The 18,432-nt window shown below is 29.8% G+C and overlaps 1 protein-coding gene across 1 annotated transcript; it reads right to left on the minus strand.

Moving 5' to 3' along the window:
- Positions 1–5,226: 5,226 nt before the first annotated feature.
- On the minus strand, positions 5,227–10,317 carry LOC25491519 (protein NRT1/ PTR FAMILY 5.6). The gene is made up of 4 exons (XM_013599461.3): positions 10,035–10,317; positions 7,820–8,037; positions 6,638–7,185; positions 5,227–6,366 (listed from the first exon to the last, which is right to left on the minus strand). Exons 1-4 carry the CDS (start codon positions 10,174–10,176, stop codon positions 5,493–5,495), a joined length of 1,782 nt encoding a protein of 593 aa, XP_013454915.1. The 5' UTR covers positions 10,177–10,317; the 3' UTR covers positions 5,227–5,492.
- Positions 10,318–18,432: the final 8,115 nt, after the last annotated feature.

Here is an 18,432-nt window from a genome sequence, read left to right on the forward strand (position 1 = left end):
TATTTTGAAGATGAAGATTAAAAGGGTTGATTTTTAATGACTTTGAAAAAGTTTAATTTATGGGTTTGAAAGGTTGTTGTTGTTGTTTGATTTTCTGAGTTTGATTTTGATGATAATATTATGTGTTGTTGATGAAAATGATTTGATTTTGATGAAGAGAATTTTATTTAATTTTTTGATTTTTTTTCTAAGTTATATGAAGATTGATTAAGGAGTATGAATGTGATGATGAAGGAGATGAAGGAAGAAGAAGAAATAAGAAAAAAAATTAGGTGTTTGTGGTTTATTATAAGCTACAATAGATCCCTCCATGATCCAACGGTCTCCATTTAAAAAAAAGATCAAACTGTTAAAAATAAAAGATTTAATAAGGTCTATGGTGGACTACCTATAAAGTTGGTTCACCTTAGATATTTAAGGTTAAAAACTAACGGAAATGACCAAAATAGTAAACGACAGAAGAGTTATGGAACCAAATTGAGAAAATAAAATAAGCCTTCTTTTAATAAAAAAAAACTATTTAGCTGGTTACTTAAGCTAATGGTCCAGGTTGTAAGAAAATACAACAGGCCCATTAGTGCTTCATCTCTAATCTAAAGAATGAAATACAGTTGCAACTTGAAACATGAAAGAAACGTGAAACAAGGACATACATAACTGCAAATGGCAATCAAAGGGGCAAAGTTGGAAAATAAAGTTTATTTGTTTCAGAATCGATTATGTGAGACGCAAAAGCTAGGAATATCAGTTTCAGTACAACCGGCGTTTTGGTCTCAAAAACTGAGTTTCCTAGATGCGCTTTTCATTCACCCAAACAACAAAAATCTGGAAACTGCGTTTTAAAAAGTACACGCAAGTTTGCACACTGAAAACATGTTGCCAAACACATATTACATTATTCAAATTCAAACAACTGCTTTTGGTTAGCACCAGACTCTCAGTGTTCAAGTTCTTGATTAAATCAGTAGCTTGCAAATTGAACTTTACCTCAATGTGATCGAAGCTGTAAAGTTTTTATTTTTTTTTATCGATGGCCGTTGTTAATCATGTGAAACGTAAAAGTTGAAAAGTAAAGATCTGAACAACGCAGCTAGGAATCCACCAAATATTCGCATCAAAATGTGATAACTCCAGGCTAATATAGCCTACATTCGTAACTGATTTTTTAAACATTTTGAAGCATAAACTTTGTGAAGTAAAGGATCAAGCTAGTTTCTGTACAAAGTAGCTCAAAATCTCACTAAACTCAATTGTTGTAAACAAAGGTAAAAAAAAGTTCCTTGATAAAAAGATTACATTTTTTTTAAAGTATTAATTAACTCATAATATTGTTAGACACACATATAAAAGTTGAACATGAATTCCTAACAAAAAATAAACGGGAACATGAAGTTACTATAATTTAGAAGGTCAGTGTTTATTTTTGCTTAGATAAGAAGTGGACTATCCACCTAGTTTAAGAGACATATTTTCCTCGTCTCCAACATCGGTTAATATGTACATGTAAAAAAAAATACTAAATTTCATTGTCCAAGAAAGATTAGTGTAAGCTATTTTTTTATAAGCAAACTTTTATTAAAAAAAAAAAACTAACTAAGTGGCGTGTAGCTGTTCAGTTTGAATCAATTTTCAGACAAAAAAAAGAAAGCCATAACTAATGAAATCCACATTAGTTTGATTTGGTTTTCACTTTTTTTAATAATGAAGCTGAATTAAACTAACATGTTTATTTTAGGAGGAGTGTTATTTGAACAACCAATTTAGTGACTATTTATTTGACAATTATATTTTACAAAGAAAAAAGTGGTATTGGCACGGAAATCATAGCAATAAAGAGATAAAGTAAAGAGTAATGTGAGTATGAGAGAGAAAGTTGTTGCAAAAGTTGTCAATAAATGAATATTCAAATATCATTTCTCTTATTTTATTTTAGTTTGGTTTAATTGATCAGTTTATTTCAACCTCAAATTTAAACAACTTCATACTCATATGCATTCTCTAAAAAAATTTAATCTCTAAAATTTAATCAATACCATAAGATAAAAAATAATATTTTAATGGTTTAGTACCTCCAAATTACAACTTTTATTTATTGTTTCAACTTCACTAAAATTGGTTGCAAATAATATTATATTCAAAGAGAGGAGTCAATATACGTATTAAAGCACATAATTGGCTCTTAGATTATAAAATCAAGCATAAAAATAAAACAAGTATAATGTAAATAATACCAGGGATTTTCCAAAAGTTTCATACCATCCAATTAGTATAACTCTAATAAGATATCAAATATCAAGTTTAATGGATTAATTTATAACCAAATTTATACACAAAAACAAAATAATATCACGAGAAATTTGGTTAAAATCACAAAGTATGTGAATATTGTAAAATCGAAGTATGTGAATTAGTTAGAAAATATGAAATATGTGTCAATCTCGCACAACACAAAATATGAAACAGTTTGTGAGGTTGTTTGGTTGATGGTACAATGTAAATGGTAAATTATGTATATTTTGTTATACAAAATAAATTAATCCTTTTGTTACAATTCAAATAAAAAATGTCAAACATAACATTTATCTATATATTGATTAAATAATTAATTAAATACTTGTCTAATTTATGTTTGTATAATTATGGTACAAAATGTCAAATTTATTTAGGGGAGCAATATTTTTAATTATTTAAAAACTCAAGTTATACTCAACTTTAAAACAATGACGTAAAAAATGGATGCAAATGTCTAGTAGACAATATTTTTGATGCATTCAAATTAACTGTGATAGTTGGATCAAAATTGTACGGTTTTAATTTCAATCTAGTTCATGGTGAAAACGAAGTGGTATCAATTGAAGGATGGTAGTTTCCAATAAGACGCACCCCTTGTATTACCAGATGGGGGTGCCAATAGATTATTGAGGTAGCTAGTGCTTAGCACACTCCCATTATTACTCGCACTAGTTAATTAGAGTGGGATTTCTTAAAAATGAAATTAACCTAATAATAGTATATATGCTTTATTATGTAGCATATCTCATTTGTCATCACTGATGTTACTAGTAGAAGATCAGAAATGATAAATAAACACAACTTTTTGGACAAATACTAGACACCATGGGCAGTTAAGTAATTTCGGATTTAAAATACAAGGACAATTTTGTCATTCTATTCCCATCCTCCTCTTCTTCCCTATTTTCTGCGACCTTCTCTTCTTCTTCCACCACCACCGGAACTTCTTCCTCACCCTTCTTCTCCTTCTTTTTCAGAGTTTACTCCAACTTCTTCCTGTGTTGACTCCGACTACTACCTAGAACTTCTTCTTTCCGTTTTCACTATACTGATCCACATCTATGTCGACCGCTTTTCGGCCAAATACTCCCTACCCTTCAGATCTGTGCTCTTGAACCACTTTCACACCGCCGGTGCAATTGGAATCGAAGTTTATTGGTTCTCCTTTATTTGGATCGGACTCTCCTGATCTTCTCCCATAGTGATTCGTTCAATAACAATACAAGGGTTATTTCTTTCACACCGCCGGAGAACGACGACGGTGAAAGAGAGGTCGCCGGCGAGTGACAGAGAAGAGGAAGATGATAGAGTAACAGAGGAAGAGGGTGAGTGAGAAAGGAAGAAAAAAAGAAAGAAAGAAAAAAAAACATTAGTGAACAGAACAATGCAATACGAATATGGTGTCGTATTTGTGTTTGTTGTTTTGTGTCTGTTTATCATTCCTAGTAGAAGATTATGTCTAGATATATGTAAGAAAAAAAAAAGGAACATAACTATTTGTAGGTAGTGGGAACCACCCCTAGTCCAAATCGAACTGTAAGTTCTTAATCATTTCAAGTTATGGGTTATTTTTATGATCTCATAATTACATAGTTTACACTTACACTTATTATCTATAAATAATATAGTCCTGAGTGAGTTTGAATTCTTCCCTTTCGTGAATCAAAAGCAAAAGGTATTTTAAGTGTATCATCTAAACCTAGTCTTGATTTTTTTAAAGGTATTCTATCATCTAAACCCTTGACTCTCACTAATGAATTTTAGGGGTACCTGTACTTATTCGATTAGTCTTCTAAATAAAAATTACCGTATGTCCCAATAGTTTATGGCTTTCCTGCTGTACTTTTGTGACTACTTCCCCGGTACTTCCCTCGAGGGAAGAGAGAGACCACCAATGCAAGTGGATCGACTTAAGTTAAGCATCGATTTCGAAGGCGCAACAACGAGAAAAGTAGTTTACTTTAAAAAGAAAGTAAGGGAAAGGTGAATGAAGCGGTGTTTTCCTTATATCGATTCTGACGTGCATCATGTTCCTTCTCGATTCGATTTAGACCGATCACGGATATCCGCCTTTCCATTTGACGGCATTTCTATGTTAGTAAAAAAAGCGGCAGATCAATCACTTACCTTTCGTTAGCGGTTTCGCGACTCTAATATAGATGTTTCCTTTATATACACAATATAAATAGCTGTTTTGCTTTTTTATTTGTTCTTTCATCTTGAATCGTTTTCGAATAATCTCGAGAGTAATAAGTCGCCAGCCTAAAAATGAAGCCTGTATCTATATAACTCGTTTCAACATGACGAAATCGAGATAACATTGTTAAATTAGGGCATGCACTTCGAAACGAAAAAAAATCCGCACTACGTTCCGTCAGAAAGCAAGCCCCATCTTCTATTCTTATCATTTGTTCACTTATTTCACTTACTTTCAAAAAGCGGTACTGGCACTAGTCAATCATCGTGCCTTTAGCCAATGATGGATTTACAATCATCCTAATTTTCTTTTTTTTTTAGAGAATACCACTTTCGCGGCGACTAAAACTAAAGCGTATGGCCTTGTGGAGGTTTCTAAGGATCGTTAATCCCAATGGAAAAACCTTGGATCACATCCCATTAGCGCGGGCGCCGGTAATACTATATCTTAGAGCTCATAAAGGTGCTGGGAGCATTTTAGTAAAGCGCGTTCAAATAGCATGAGCTTTTTGATACTTATGAGATCGATGATGTATTGAAATTCGTCTTTCATTGTTGTTCTTTTGACGATGTAATAATGCGATGTACCTCCTTATATAGGACTTTCGATCTACCTTGGCGAACTGTCGTCGAGAAAGGAGAACAAGGACTTCCCCGAATGTTACGTTTTGTCAACATATACTATTTTCATGGGCACCGCAGTACAAGATTGGTATGTAAATTAAGAGAATGTGGTACTTTTTGCATTGAAAATACTCATAATTTTCTTGTGAAATATTACATATAATCTTTATAGAGATAAATAGAAAACTCTTGACTTGAATCATAAGCAACCACAATATTCTATGATTATTCTTCAAATCAGTTCAAAGCAAAGTAACTAACACACAATTAAAAACCAAATTTACATATTATACAACTTTACTACATGCAAACATATATAGTATTCCAGCCATCATTAGATGAAATTTTAGAATTTAATCAATGTAAAATTAAGAACTAATTCACACCATTCTCCCTGCTCCACCATCATCACACTTTCCATCATAACAATCAGCCACAACATTATTTTGCACATTCTTATAAGTATACCTTTGAGCAAAGAGCACAAACACAAACACACTCAATGTAGTTATAGCTGCCAATAGCCAATAGAATTTATCCAAACGACTACTATTCAAATCTTCACCAAACCAACTTTTACCACTTTTACTTGTCACATGATCAACAATTGTTATCAACAAACTACTTAGAAAATTTGCAGCTCCAATCACACTAAGGTAAAGTCCAATTCCCAAGCTTCTCATTGAATCAGGAACTTGATCATAGAAATATTCTTGTAAACCAACAAGCGCCAAACCGTCGCCAAAACCGATAATTAGAAACTGCGGCGCTAACCAAAAAACACTCATTGAAAGTGAACCATGTGATGGATTCATCTCAACAACTTTAAGCCTTTTTTTCTCGACCAAAGCTGCTACTATCATTGTTAAAACCGAAAAAACCATTCCAATACCAATCCTTTGAAGAATGTTCATCCCTCTTTCATTGCCACTTATTTTTCTTAAAACTGGCACGAGGATTTTGTCGTAAATTGCGACAGAAATTATCATACCAATAGCGGAAATAGTGAAAATTGAAGCGGGTGGAATCTCGAAACCATGTCCTATTTTTCTATTCATTATATTACCTTGCTTGATAAAGAAAGTTGATGTTTGTGCAGCACACATTCCAAATGGTAAAGTAAATATCCAAATTGGGATCATGTTGATCATAAGCTTCATTTCTTCAACTCTAGTGACTGTTGCTAGTTTCCATGGACTTTGTTCCTTTGCTAAATTTCCTTCACTTTCAACTATTGCTGCCTTGTCAAAAAATCTGAAAAAGAAATGTACCATCAAATAATTTATGATTACTTGTTTACCAAGTTATTGCATTTCATTTAAGATGAGATCCTCACTACATTTTAGAATGGAACTTGATCAAAACAAATGGGACTACCGTGAAAACAAGACGCTCTAGTTTTAAAAATACCAGTGATCATGTCCGTAATTGAAACTTTGATTGTAAAGACTCGTCTTTTCCTACATATATATTTTTTTTTTCAATTTGAATAATAGTAATCTAAAATCATTAATGAAATACTTACTTGAGTTTCTTGGTATGAGCCAAAAGTCTTCCATTATTCCCCTCAGCCTTAGAAACTTCATACAATTGAGTTGGATTAGAAGGATAAGGAAGCTTTCTCTTAGAAATTGCTGCAACAATAACTTGCAACATTGGAGTCAAAGGGCTTCCATTTGGTATCCTATAACGATAAAATTTGCTTCCAATCACAAAAATAAGCAAAGAGAAAGTCATAACACATGTGAGAATAATATCAGCAACACCCCAATTCACATGATCTTGTACATAAACAATTAATGTCACACCAAGAATGAGTCCACTACAAAGTCCACAATTCCACCAATTGAAAAATGACATTTTTTGCCTTCTTTCTTCAATATGATTATCATCAAATTGATCAGCTCCAAAACTCTCTAAAGAAGGTTTGTGTCCTCCTGTTCCTATTGATATTAAATATATGGCTAGGAAGAAGAACACTTCATGAATCTTCCTTGGTTCAATGCATGTACTAGAATGAGCACATGGCTTTAAACTTGGTAAGAACCATGATAGAGTAAGCAAGACCAAACCCTGTTTTGTTGTTTTGTCACCACAAAACAAGTGTTACCATTTTTTAATAGACTATATAAAAAATTCAAATCAATAAGAATTTAATTACTATGCTAGTAAAAAATATTTACACAAACATTAAATCATATCACACCATATGTCACATAACACTATAGTGAAAGGAAAATACATATATAATTATATATAGGGGTGGGGGAAAAAAATCAAAAAATCGAACCGAACCAAACAACTGAATTGAACCAAACCAACAAAAATTGAACTATTACCAACAGTTCTGCAACTGAACTGAAACAGTTTGATTCAATTCAAACAGTTTAGTTCAAAACAGTTCGGTTCAGTTCAAAATGCAAATAGTTCGGTTTGGTTCAGTTATTTAAATTTATCAAATAGTTCAATTCAGTTTGGTTCCGTTTTCATCCCGAACCAAACCATGCCCACCTCTACATATATACAATGCTTTAATATATCATTTTTTTTTTCTTTCTATTTTTGAGCAAATGCAAAACTAGTTCATTTCGTTCAAAATCAACCGATACAAAGTAGTCGGTACAATTAGCTCACAATTATTAAACAGTTAGTATATTAAACTCAATTAATGTTACTTAATGTTCTGATGAAGTAAGATTGAGATTACCATGAGATAAATGATGCATGAAGCAATCACAGTGGTGTAACGGCCCAAGTATGAATCAGCTAAGAATCCTCCAAAAAGTGGCATCAAAGTGGTGACTCCAGACCAATAGTTAACATTCCTAACTGCTGTCTTAAGGTCTTGATGCATAACCTTTGTGAGGTAAATCACCAAGCTAGTTGCTATTCCAAAGTAGCTAAGCCTTTCACTAAACTCAATAGCTGTAAAGAAAAGTTAAAAAAAATAGGTTTTTGAAAAATATTAGCTTATAATTTTGTTAGAAACTTATTGTAATATGAGTAATAAGTGAATACAAAGCTACTATAATTTGGATGATCTCTCAATTTAAAAAGTTATTTTCCTGGATCCCCCCGGAAGACCTCACAATCATAGGTTTAAAATTCGGACATAGCCGATCGGTTTGACCAATTGAACCAAAAACCGGACCCATTACCGGTTTGATAAGCATATTCGATCGGATGTTTAATTGAACTGGGACTCGGTCGTGAACCGGTGAAATTTTATCAATATTTTCATAGAACTTTTTTGTTAAATTTTATAGTTATGAAATTTAAGTCAAATATTTTAAATGTTTTATATATAGATCGGGTTAACAATCCTGCAGTCCGATTATTGACTCACTGATCCGACCAATGAACCAATGACCTAATACCTCGACCGAGTCGATCACTAGTCCAGATTTTAAAACATTGGTTCAAGCATGTCCTTCATAATAAAATTGAGGAATATTTTTTCCCTGATAAAATGGTAGCTTCCTATAGGATGCACCCATTATATTACCGGATGGGGGTGCCAATAGATTATTGAGGTTGCTAGTGCTTAGCACACTCCCATTATTACTCGCACTAGTTAATTAGAGTGGGATTTTTTTAAAATGAAATTAACCTAATAATAGTATATATGCTTTATTATGTAGCATATCTCATTTGTGATCACTGATGTTACTAGTAGAAGATTTTGTCTAGATATATCAACAGGAATAAAAAAGGAACATAACTATTTGTAGGTAGTGTGGACCACCCCTAGTCCAAATCGAACTGTAAGTTCTTAATCATTTCAAGTTATGGTTTTTTGTTTGTTTATGATCATATAATATCTTAGTTTACACTTAATATCTATAATATATATAGTGCTGAGTGAGTTTGAATTATTCCCTTTCGTAAATCAAAAGCAAAGGTATTTAAGTATCAACTAAACCTAGTTTTTTTTAAAGATATTCTATAATCTAAACCTAGTCTAGATGACCTATTGAACGATATTAGAAAAATTAAATAAGTTTATCTTTTCCTAATCATAAAAATGGTAAACTTTGATTTAAGAAACGCATAACGGTGGTAAATGTATTCAATGAAAGAAGATGACTTCATTTAAAAATATTTCTCAAGACTCCTTTTTGATGAATTTGATTAAGACAAACTAGCTAGTTTAAAAAATAAAAAAAACTTGTTCTTTTTAGACATTTAATAATTAAAAATTATAAATATTTAATAAATTCTTATGAAAATTATTTTTCTTTTAAATTTTGAGTATGTTTTTATTTTTAAGTATTAACTAACAAACTTTAAAACTCATTAAATTATAGTTTTTTTCACTTTTTTCAAAGGAGGTTTTTTTTACTTAATATAGAATATTTGGCCGGGAATATTCATTCACTATGTATGCACAGATGGGAAAAGCTAATGAATTAAACCCAGCAGCTTGTTTTTGACGAAACTCTTCCATCACTCACTAACGTTCAGCATTTATGTACTTGCAAATTAAATCTTATTATGTTATATAGTAAATAAAAAATAAACACAATAGAATATATACTTTAGCAACTTAGCTTGACTTAAATTCTATAATGGCGGCAATGATTTTTTGGTCTTTAATGGCAGCAATAACCTCAAACTTATATTTTATATGAATATGATATGATATTATCCATACTGCAATATGAAATAAGCCACCACATATCACGAGCTACAGAAATTAAATAGAAATTTATATATGGGATATGATAGGCATATATTTTTTTATAGTTTTAGATAATTTAATATGTGAGAAATATTGATTTATAAAAAAAATGTGAGAAATATTATGTATCTAAATTCAAAACAAAAGATCAAAATTGTCATATATGTTCTTATAGTGATACTAGTATTATGATTATGGATGAACTTTAGGGTAAAATATATGCAAGAAGTCAAAGCCATACCGATGATGAAGAAAGAGGCTTTCCAAGCACCAGTTGAAGCTCGGAGAGGAACTCTTCCATTATGATCAAATGAAGAATCATGAACCCATTTCATGTCATCATCAACCTCACCTCTTTTCCCATTGAGTTTGTTCTTCTCCATCTTCAACTTCAAGCTAAGTAGTGCTAGCAAGAATACTAGCTGTAACTAGATGAAGTATTCTAAAATTAAGAGATATTGGGGGCTAGATGTGGATATTGAATTGACAAATATACCTTGTCATAACCACCTTATATAGAGAATGGGATTTGCCTTTTTGACCCACTAGTTATCACTATTTTTTATTTAAATTGGAGTAGGGTAAACTATTATTAAATAAAATGGACAATAAACCATCATTGAGTGGTTAAGCTATAACAATCTTTTCAATTTGATCCCTAAACACTAGAAATATAATAAGTTATTTAAATATCATTAATTCATCAAATTTTCTCACCAATTCCTATAAAATAAAATAGCTGAGATGAATGATAATTCAGAGACAAAATTGATCGATTAATAATAATAATTTATAAAATACAATTATTATATATGTCTTAAAGTCAGTTGACTAAACATAAGAAAAAAAATGATTTTTTTTTTAGAACTAGATTGATGGTGCGCCTTTATTCTTAAAGTGATACTAATAATCATTTTATTATTAACCTCGCGAAGAGATTTAAACTATGCTTTTTTACTCCCTCCATTCCTTTTTAATTGTCACTTTTGCATAATTTTTTTGTTTCTAATTAACTGTCACTTTCAAAGTTCAATACAACATTAAATGTTGTTTTGCCTTTATTACCCTTGATTATTTATTGTAGAGAGAGAAGTAAATGAAGTGAGATATTAAATGATGAAGGTTATTATAGGAAAAAGATGAATTGTTGCATCAAAAGTAGTAAAAAGTATTTGTTGTCTTAGTTTGTATAAAAAATTCAAAAGTGATAATTAAAAAGGAACGGAAGAAATATATTATAAGGTCAAACTATTATCACAAAATCAATACTTCATAATAGACCAACTATCACCTGAATAAGGTATTTTTTAATAATTTTTTAATATTTTACTCATGGATCAATACTCTCCACCAATATTGAATGCGATCTTTACTAATATATCTATTTAAAAAGAGAGAAATTCCTTCCTTCAAAAAGAAAATATTTTACTTAATAAGTATATATTGAAGTATTTCACTTTTTTTTTCTTTCTACATAATAAGTACATATTGAGGTATTTCAATTTTTTTTTCTACATATCATCTTGCACTTACTGTATTTTCCACCTATATTAAATGTGGTCTTTACTTATATATCTATTTTAATATGTTTTTTTTAATGAATTTGGGGCTCTTTATTCTTGACATCTGAGAAAGGTTTAACTCAAGAAAGCTCAAAACTTGAAAAGAATTATGTGTTGAATTAGTCACAAAACTTGAATGGAATTAGTGAGATGCTCCTAACTTGCACACAAGCATCATCATTGTTGTAATGGCATAGTATATGTGCCCACATTATTTTCATTTGGGAATTGGGACCACATTACTGTTCCAATTTGGACTCCAAATTAACGTTACGTGTCAGCCAAAGTCGATTGGCAAGAGAGGGTTGCGTTGAAAAGACCCTCATAAAAGGTCATACAATCTTCACAACGTATTAATTAGAATTTTAGTTCCTCTTACCTTTCCTTTTTATCAATGGATATAATGAAGAATCCATAAGGGAAAAAAAAAACACGTGAAAATATTGTCTCTCAAGATTCATCAACACACTAAGAAGAACATTGGAGAGAAGCCACAACTAGAGTTGCATATTGTTTACAAGCAGGTTGAATTAGGATTAATAGTAAGATTTTTTCATTTTTCTCGTCCCATATTATAAGATAAAAATGAAGTTTATTTGTTTCTTTGAATAAGTAAAGTAAGTGTTAGAACCAAACTTAATTTTAAACCTTAAAGTCAATCATGTTAATTATAAGAAACAATACATTATAATATACGAGAGCGTACCTGAATTTATATTTGGATATAGTTGATTTCGTAATGACCTTCTAAATCAACACACACTCACTATGAGAACGCTTCTTATTCCCTTTATCTCCGTGTGATGATGATGGGATGTCAACAAGAACGACGGCTTGGTGTGTCACCTGGGGATCGTGACCTCTTTATTTATAGCACCCAAACTAGGTTTAACTATTAGTATTTTTATTTTAGTCCATCATAAAAATAGAATTACTCATGAGTCACTACACATTAAAGACACACATATTAGATACTTATAAACCCACTTTAACCAAACTTAATTAGATCACTTTAATTATAGGTATAACTTAAATGACAGTCCATAATGCATAATTATGGAAATTTCTTTTTAGACTAAATGATTTGTTATCACACACATGGAAATGACATTCAATACCCCAAACTATAGTTAACTTCAGTTTACTGCTTAATTTTCCCTTTTAAAGCGAACAATAGTTGACTACCGTTATTGTATTTTGGACATTTCCATGTGTGTGATTGCAAATAATTTAGTGTAAACAGCAATTTTTCATAATTATTCACATATTAGTCCAACGTTGGATTAATATGTGAATAATTAATTATACATTGCAAGAATTATCCATATGAGCACAAATGAATGTCGTTACTAAATGTATTTATAACCAATCTAGTAGATCAATCATGCTAACATAGGATCAAAGCAATTTTTTGTGACAATCATCCAAGAATACCCCGAGAATGATCTCGGTATATCTGAATGCATGACCAAGATCTTTCATGTCAAAATTATTTCTAGAAATATCTTGGTTTGATGCAACAAGTCTATGTTTTTAATGGCAAGCAAAATATCATTAACATAAAAAACTAGAAAATATACTGACTCCCACAAAACTTATGATATATCTAATCATCAACCAAATTCACCTCAAAACCAAACGAGATGATCACTTGATAAAATTTGAAATACCATTGTCGAGAATCTTGCTTGAGCCAATACATGGATTTCTTAAGTTTGCAAACCATATTCTTTAAATCTTTTGAAACAAAATTTTCTATTTGCCCATAAAGTGTCTCGTTACAATTAATGCCTTTCTTTTGTATAAACCCTTTTTATACAAGCAATGACAATGACACTTGTGGAAATATCATGATATTCCTCTTCAATATCAAAGTCTTTAACCTCTTGCAAACTCAATATCCTCAAAAAATCGGGCATTTCCTAATTTGAAAATCGACTTATTTATGGGATCATAAAATTTATACCCCTAGATATTTTAGAATATCCAATAAAATAGCAACTCACGGTCCTTGAGTCTAGTTTCTTTTCACTTGTTCTATAAGGTCATGCTTCATCTGGACAACCCCAAACATGCAAATGCTTTAAAATAGTAACATTTGTAGGCATTATATTGTTTTATATTATTCACTTGAATGTTGTAAGTTTGTTCGCAGATCCATCTTTAATTTCTGTGAAACAAAATTTGTTTGTTTTCGATTATCTTCCTATTTGAATGAATTAATATCTTATATTTAATGTCCTTGGCCTGGATACCAAATTTTTGGAAGAAAAAAAACTTATATTTAATAAAAGAATTACTAACACCAAACAAATTCCACTTGATAATTATTTAATCAACCTTGCCTAATATCGCAAAGAGTATAATTAATCATGGCTTAAGTCAAACATTTTGTGGCCAAAATTTGAGCAAAACTCATTGTGGCCAAAGCACTCCCACCTTCATCATGGTGTTACGCAACCATTACAGCCTTAACTAGCAATATTTTATACTCAGGTCAACAATAAATATAATATTTTTAGGGCAATAGATGGTGGATTATTATGATCACACCAAAATGAAATTCAAGTTATCCCACAAAGTTATTATTAATTCATGTGCTTAACGTGAATTATATATCAAGTAAAAAAACGTGAATGCACGGTCCTTCGTGATCATCTACTCGTTTTTTGCATTTAAAACTAACAACTACTCCTTCTATCCCAAATTATATCACGTTTTATACATTTCACACGTATTAAAAAAATGTAATTAATTTTATGTATGAATCATATATTATGAGTTGTGTTCACAAAATTGTCCTTAATAAATGGTATGCGAAAAATAAATTAAAAAATTGAAAGAAGAAAGAGTAACGTAAATAGTTAATGGTATAATAGGAAAATTAACATTAATGTTTCATTGATATTGTAAAGCAACTCGTAATATTAGACGTATTTTTTTTCCCAAAACAACATAATTTGGAAATTGGAGTTGAAATTGGTCGGATTTTGATCGGATGGTATTCATTTTTAGGGTTGGACCTGATTGACATCTAATTGTTAAATACTCATTCTGATCACTATCATAAGCAAATATTCGTTTTTCAAATTCATAATATCATACTAGATGCACCAACTATTCAATAAATCTAAAAAAAAAAATGAATTTTTACTTATAATATTGACCAGAGAAAGTGTAAATTAGGTCAATACTATTTTACAATCATTTAATTTAAAAATATAATAGTTTAAATCATAAAAGGAGATTAGTTTTGACAAGATAAAAAGTAAAATTGAAGAAACTAAATCAATCCATCTAAATTAACTTAAAAGAAAATTGAACCTAAAACTTCAAGAAGAACACCCTCTCACATCCCAAGTTAAAACTATCAATTCAAGTGGGTTTGATAAGATAAAATTACATTTAAGCTTCTTTTTAACTTCAAAAAAGTCATACATTATAAAATGTGGAGTACAAGGTATTTAAACTCAATACATCAAAGAGCCAAAAACAAAAAAGAGAAATACACACCTTCAAAAACAAAAACAAAAAAGACGAGTTCATAATGTTATCCTCAAAAAGACGGATTTAAATAGGTTTTTTTTTTTTTACTAAAAAAAAGGTTAATTTTTAAAAAAGTATACTTAAAAGCACTTGAAACAAATTTTTTTTGTAAAACTTTTTGAAGGAAAACTAAGTACAAACAAAAATAACATTAATTATCATTTTTTTTTGACAAAAACAAAATGATATTCATTCATTCAAATTGATAGAATACATTAGATACAATAAAATGATCAACATCGCTAAAAACATAAAGGGTGAATCTGCGAACAAACTCACAGTAGCACCCAAGTTAATAGCATACAACGACAAAATGCCTACAAATAATATGATAGAATCTAAATCACCAGAATATCTATGTTGCTTCCGGATCTGCAACGTTTACGTCTAAATCATCGATTGAACATGTGATTGACTGAAACTGATCTTTCAATATGAATCAAACGAACACTGCGACAAAACACGAAATCAAACAACGACGCACAAGATGACGACAACACAACACCGCACTCAGACGACGAAATCACGAAAAACACAAAAGTAAAAAATTTGAAATTTGTAAAAATCATTTATTTAAATCGAAAAAAAGGGGAAAAAATACAGAGGGACAATAGATAGCGGCTCAAAAAGAAAAAGAGCAATAGACCACTCATGGTAGACTGAGTACATATACTCTTCAATTTTGACTTTGTATATTGAAATATTTGTCAACCCAAATGAATCTTAGGACAATTTAGTAAAAGATAAAACTTAGATGTTTTTCGTATGATTCTTAAACCCTTTATATTAGTTAAGAACCATACTAGTTAACTAACTAAAGTAATTTTAGTTAAGAACCATGCAATAAACACTTAATATTGGGAGGATAACAACGCACAATGGAGAAGGAGGGCCATATAAAATGATACAATCGAACAAAACAAACTTCTGTAGTTGGTTCATCAGAAACTGAAATATGGTTGGACCATTGGTAAGCACAATAAACATAACAAACCATTCAAAATACCCTGTTAACCAGAATTTAAATCCAATTTGAAGAGTAAAGTTACATCCTCTCAAAGAAAAAAAAAACAGAGAGAGAGAAAGTTACATGTTTAATCTTTGGTTTAAATTGACCATTTTTATGCAAAATAGATTTTTATTTTCATAATTATGTTAAACCTTCAACTTAAAATAAGTCTATATAGTTTAGAGGATTTAATATGTTTTCGATCTCTACAAAATCATGTGTTTTTAATTTAGACTCTATAAAATTTTAATGGTTTTTTTAGTCTTCCATAATATTGTAGTTTATAAAAATAGTTCATATTTTGATAACTTTTTTTAAAACAAATTGTACTTTTAATCCTCAAAATAGTTATAGAGATAAGAACTAAGAGTGAATGTGTTACTTTTAAAGATTAAACTTAAACGCTCATAATTTTGCAAGGATTAAAATCATTTGTTTTTAACGACCAAATATAAATTTAATCCTAATTTAGATTAATTTGAAGAGAAAGTCACATGTTTGATATATGACTGACCCTTCCTTTCTACGCTATGCCTATAATGATAAACTCGAACATATTGCACCATTGTTCAAATTCTTCATATTTTATTCTATCAAGAAAAATCTTCATATATTTTGAGTTAAATATGTTTTTATTCCTAATAAATACATCAAATTTTTCTACCTTTATTTCATATAATTTTTTTTAGCTATATACCATATCTATCATATTGTTATGAATATTACAAGTGAATGTTCATATAGAAATTGGGTTATTGGATCATATTGTTAGTTTATTGGGCCATATTGTGCTTGCTCCCCAAGTCATTGTATTTCTCTATAAATAGAGCTCATATGTAACCTAATTATACATCACAAGAGAATAATATAATCCTCTTTCTTCTCTCTCTATTCTCTCTTCTTCTCTTTAATCTTGTTCTTGTTCTTCTTATTCTAATAGTTTCATAACACGTTATCAGCACGAGACTCTAACCAACTGAGGTATGTAATTCTTTTTAATCTATTTATATGAAAATAAGTTTTAATTTTCATATCGATGATTATAGACTATACTATTATAATTCAATCAATTGGAATCAGTTTCTTAGAGATACATTGAACCACTATTATGTGAATTGTATTATATTATTGTGTTTATTTATTCCATATGTAATCATGAAGTATTGCATAAGAATTGATCTCATATTATAAAATCAAAGAGATCCATTATATGGTTCCTGAAGAACTCAATACTACTCTATGTGAATTTTGGAAGAATTCAAAAGTGTGGTTCATGAAGAACTCACTATTATTCTTTGTGAATTTCTGAATAATTCAAAACCGTAGTTCCTGAAGAACTAAATATTATTCTCTTTGAATTCCTGAAGAATTCAACAACGTAGTTCCTAAAGAACTTAATATTTTTCTCTTTGAATTCCTGAAGAATTCAAAAGCGTTAATCTATAAAGGAAGGATTGCTTGGAGAATTATTTTATGGTTTAAATTTATTGCATAGTTCTTGAAGAACTTAAAAATCAAATCTTTATCCTCCATGAATTCCTGAAGAATTCAGTAGTGATACATCCATGAAGGATCATACAAATAACAAATTAGATATGTTATATAGTTCTTGAAAAGCTTAAAAAAACTTAAAAATCAACCAATTTTATTCTCCATGAATTCCTGAAGAATTCAATAGTGATGCATGGATTGCACAAATAATCGATTTGATTGTGAATAGTTCGTGAAAAAGTTCTTGAAAAAAAAACTCATTTTTCTTTTGTGAATTGGTGTGTATTTTTTTTCACCAAATTTTTATGTTTTATTTATTTAAGATTCAGTTGAAAAATTTAATTATTATTTTATCTTTTTGGTTTGATTTTAAAACAAATCTCTATTTGATTGAGATTGTTTCCCTTAATTGTGGATTATTTCCAAATTTTTTGCTGAAACCAGTTTTGTTGGGTTTAAAATAAACCAACTAATTTTTATTTGGATCTAAGTTAAAAAATATATATATTATAATTGATTTGAAACATATCTTTACGTTTCAATTTGTTTCAAATATAATATTAAATTAAATATCTAATTTTTCTTTTTAAAATTAAGGATTCAAATTGTATCAATTTTTTTTTAAGATTTGATCTAAAATTATTTTCTAAATTCTATATATTTTAAAAATAAAAATAAAAGATAATGTAACTAATTCCGTTTTTTTTGTCTGATTTTATGGCTCTTGTTTGTTATGGATTCATTGTCAATTTGATTGATAGACACCAATTAGCATCATGTATTTTGTTTTAGTTGATTGTCACAATTTTTTGTTTTGAAATAAAAATTGGATAAAATCATTATTTTTAGAAGCAAATTGACTTCACGATAAAAATAAAAAAAAAAAAAAAAATTGATCCCATGCGATTTTGGCAATTTCAATTTCTCAACCACCAAAATCGTGTTTGACACCTAAATTATCATGTTTTAAGTTCTTGAATTTCGGCTCATATAGACTATATAGACTCTTTTCTAAATTATAGTAGGCCAAA

This window comes from Medicago truncatula, chromosome 4 (assembly GCF_003473485.1).
Source record: "Medicago truncatula cultivar Jemalong A17 chromosome 4, MtrunA17r5.0-ANR, whole genome shotgun sequence".
Taxonomy (NCBI): Eukaryota; Viridiplantae; Streptophyta; class Magnoliopsida; order Fabales; family Fabaceae; genus Medicago; species Medicago truncatula.

Bases quoted from the DNA above. Each gene is read 5' to 3' on its own strand.
- LOC25491519 (XM_013599461.3), bottom strand. From the start codon at position 10,176: ATGGAGAAGAACAAACTCAATGGGAAAAGAGGTGAGGTTGATGATGAC. The intron at 7,186-7,819 runs GTAATCTCAATC...ACAACAAAACAG, and splicing joins CATGCATCATTTATCTCATG to GGTTTGGTCTTGCTTACTCT. The intron at 6,367-6,637 runs GTAAGTATTTCA...TTTCTTTTTCAG, and splicing joins GCTCATACCAAGAAACTCAA to ATTTTTTGACAAGGCAGCAA.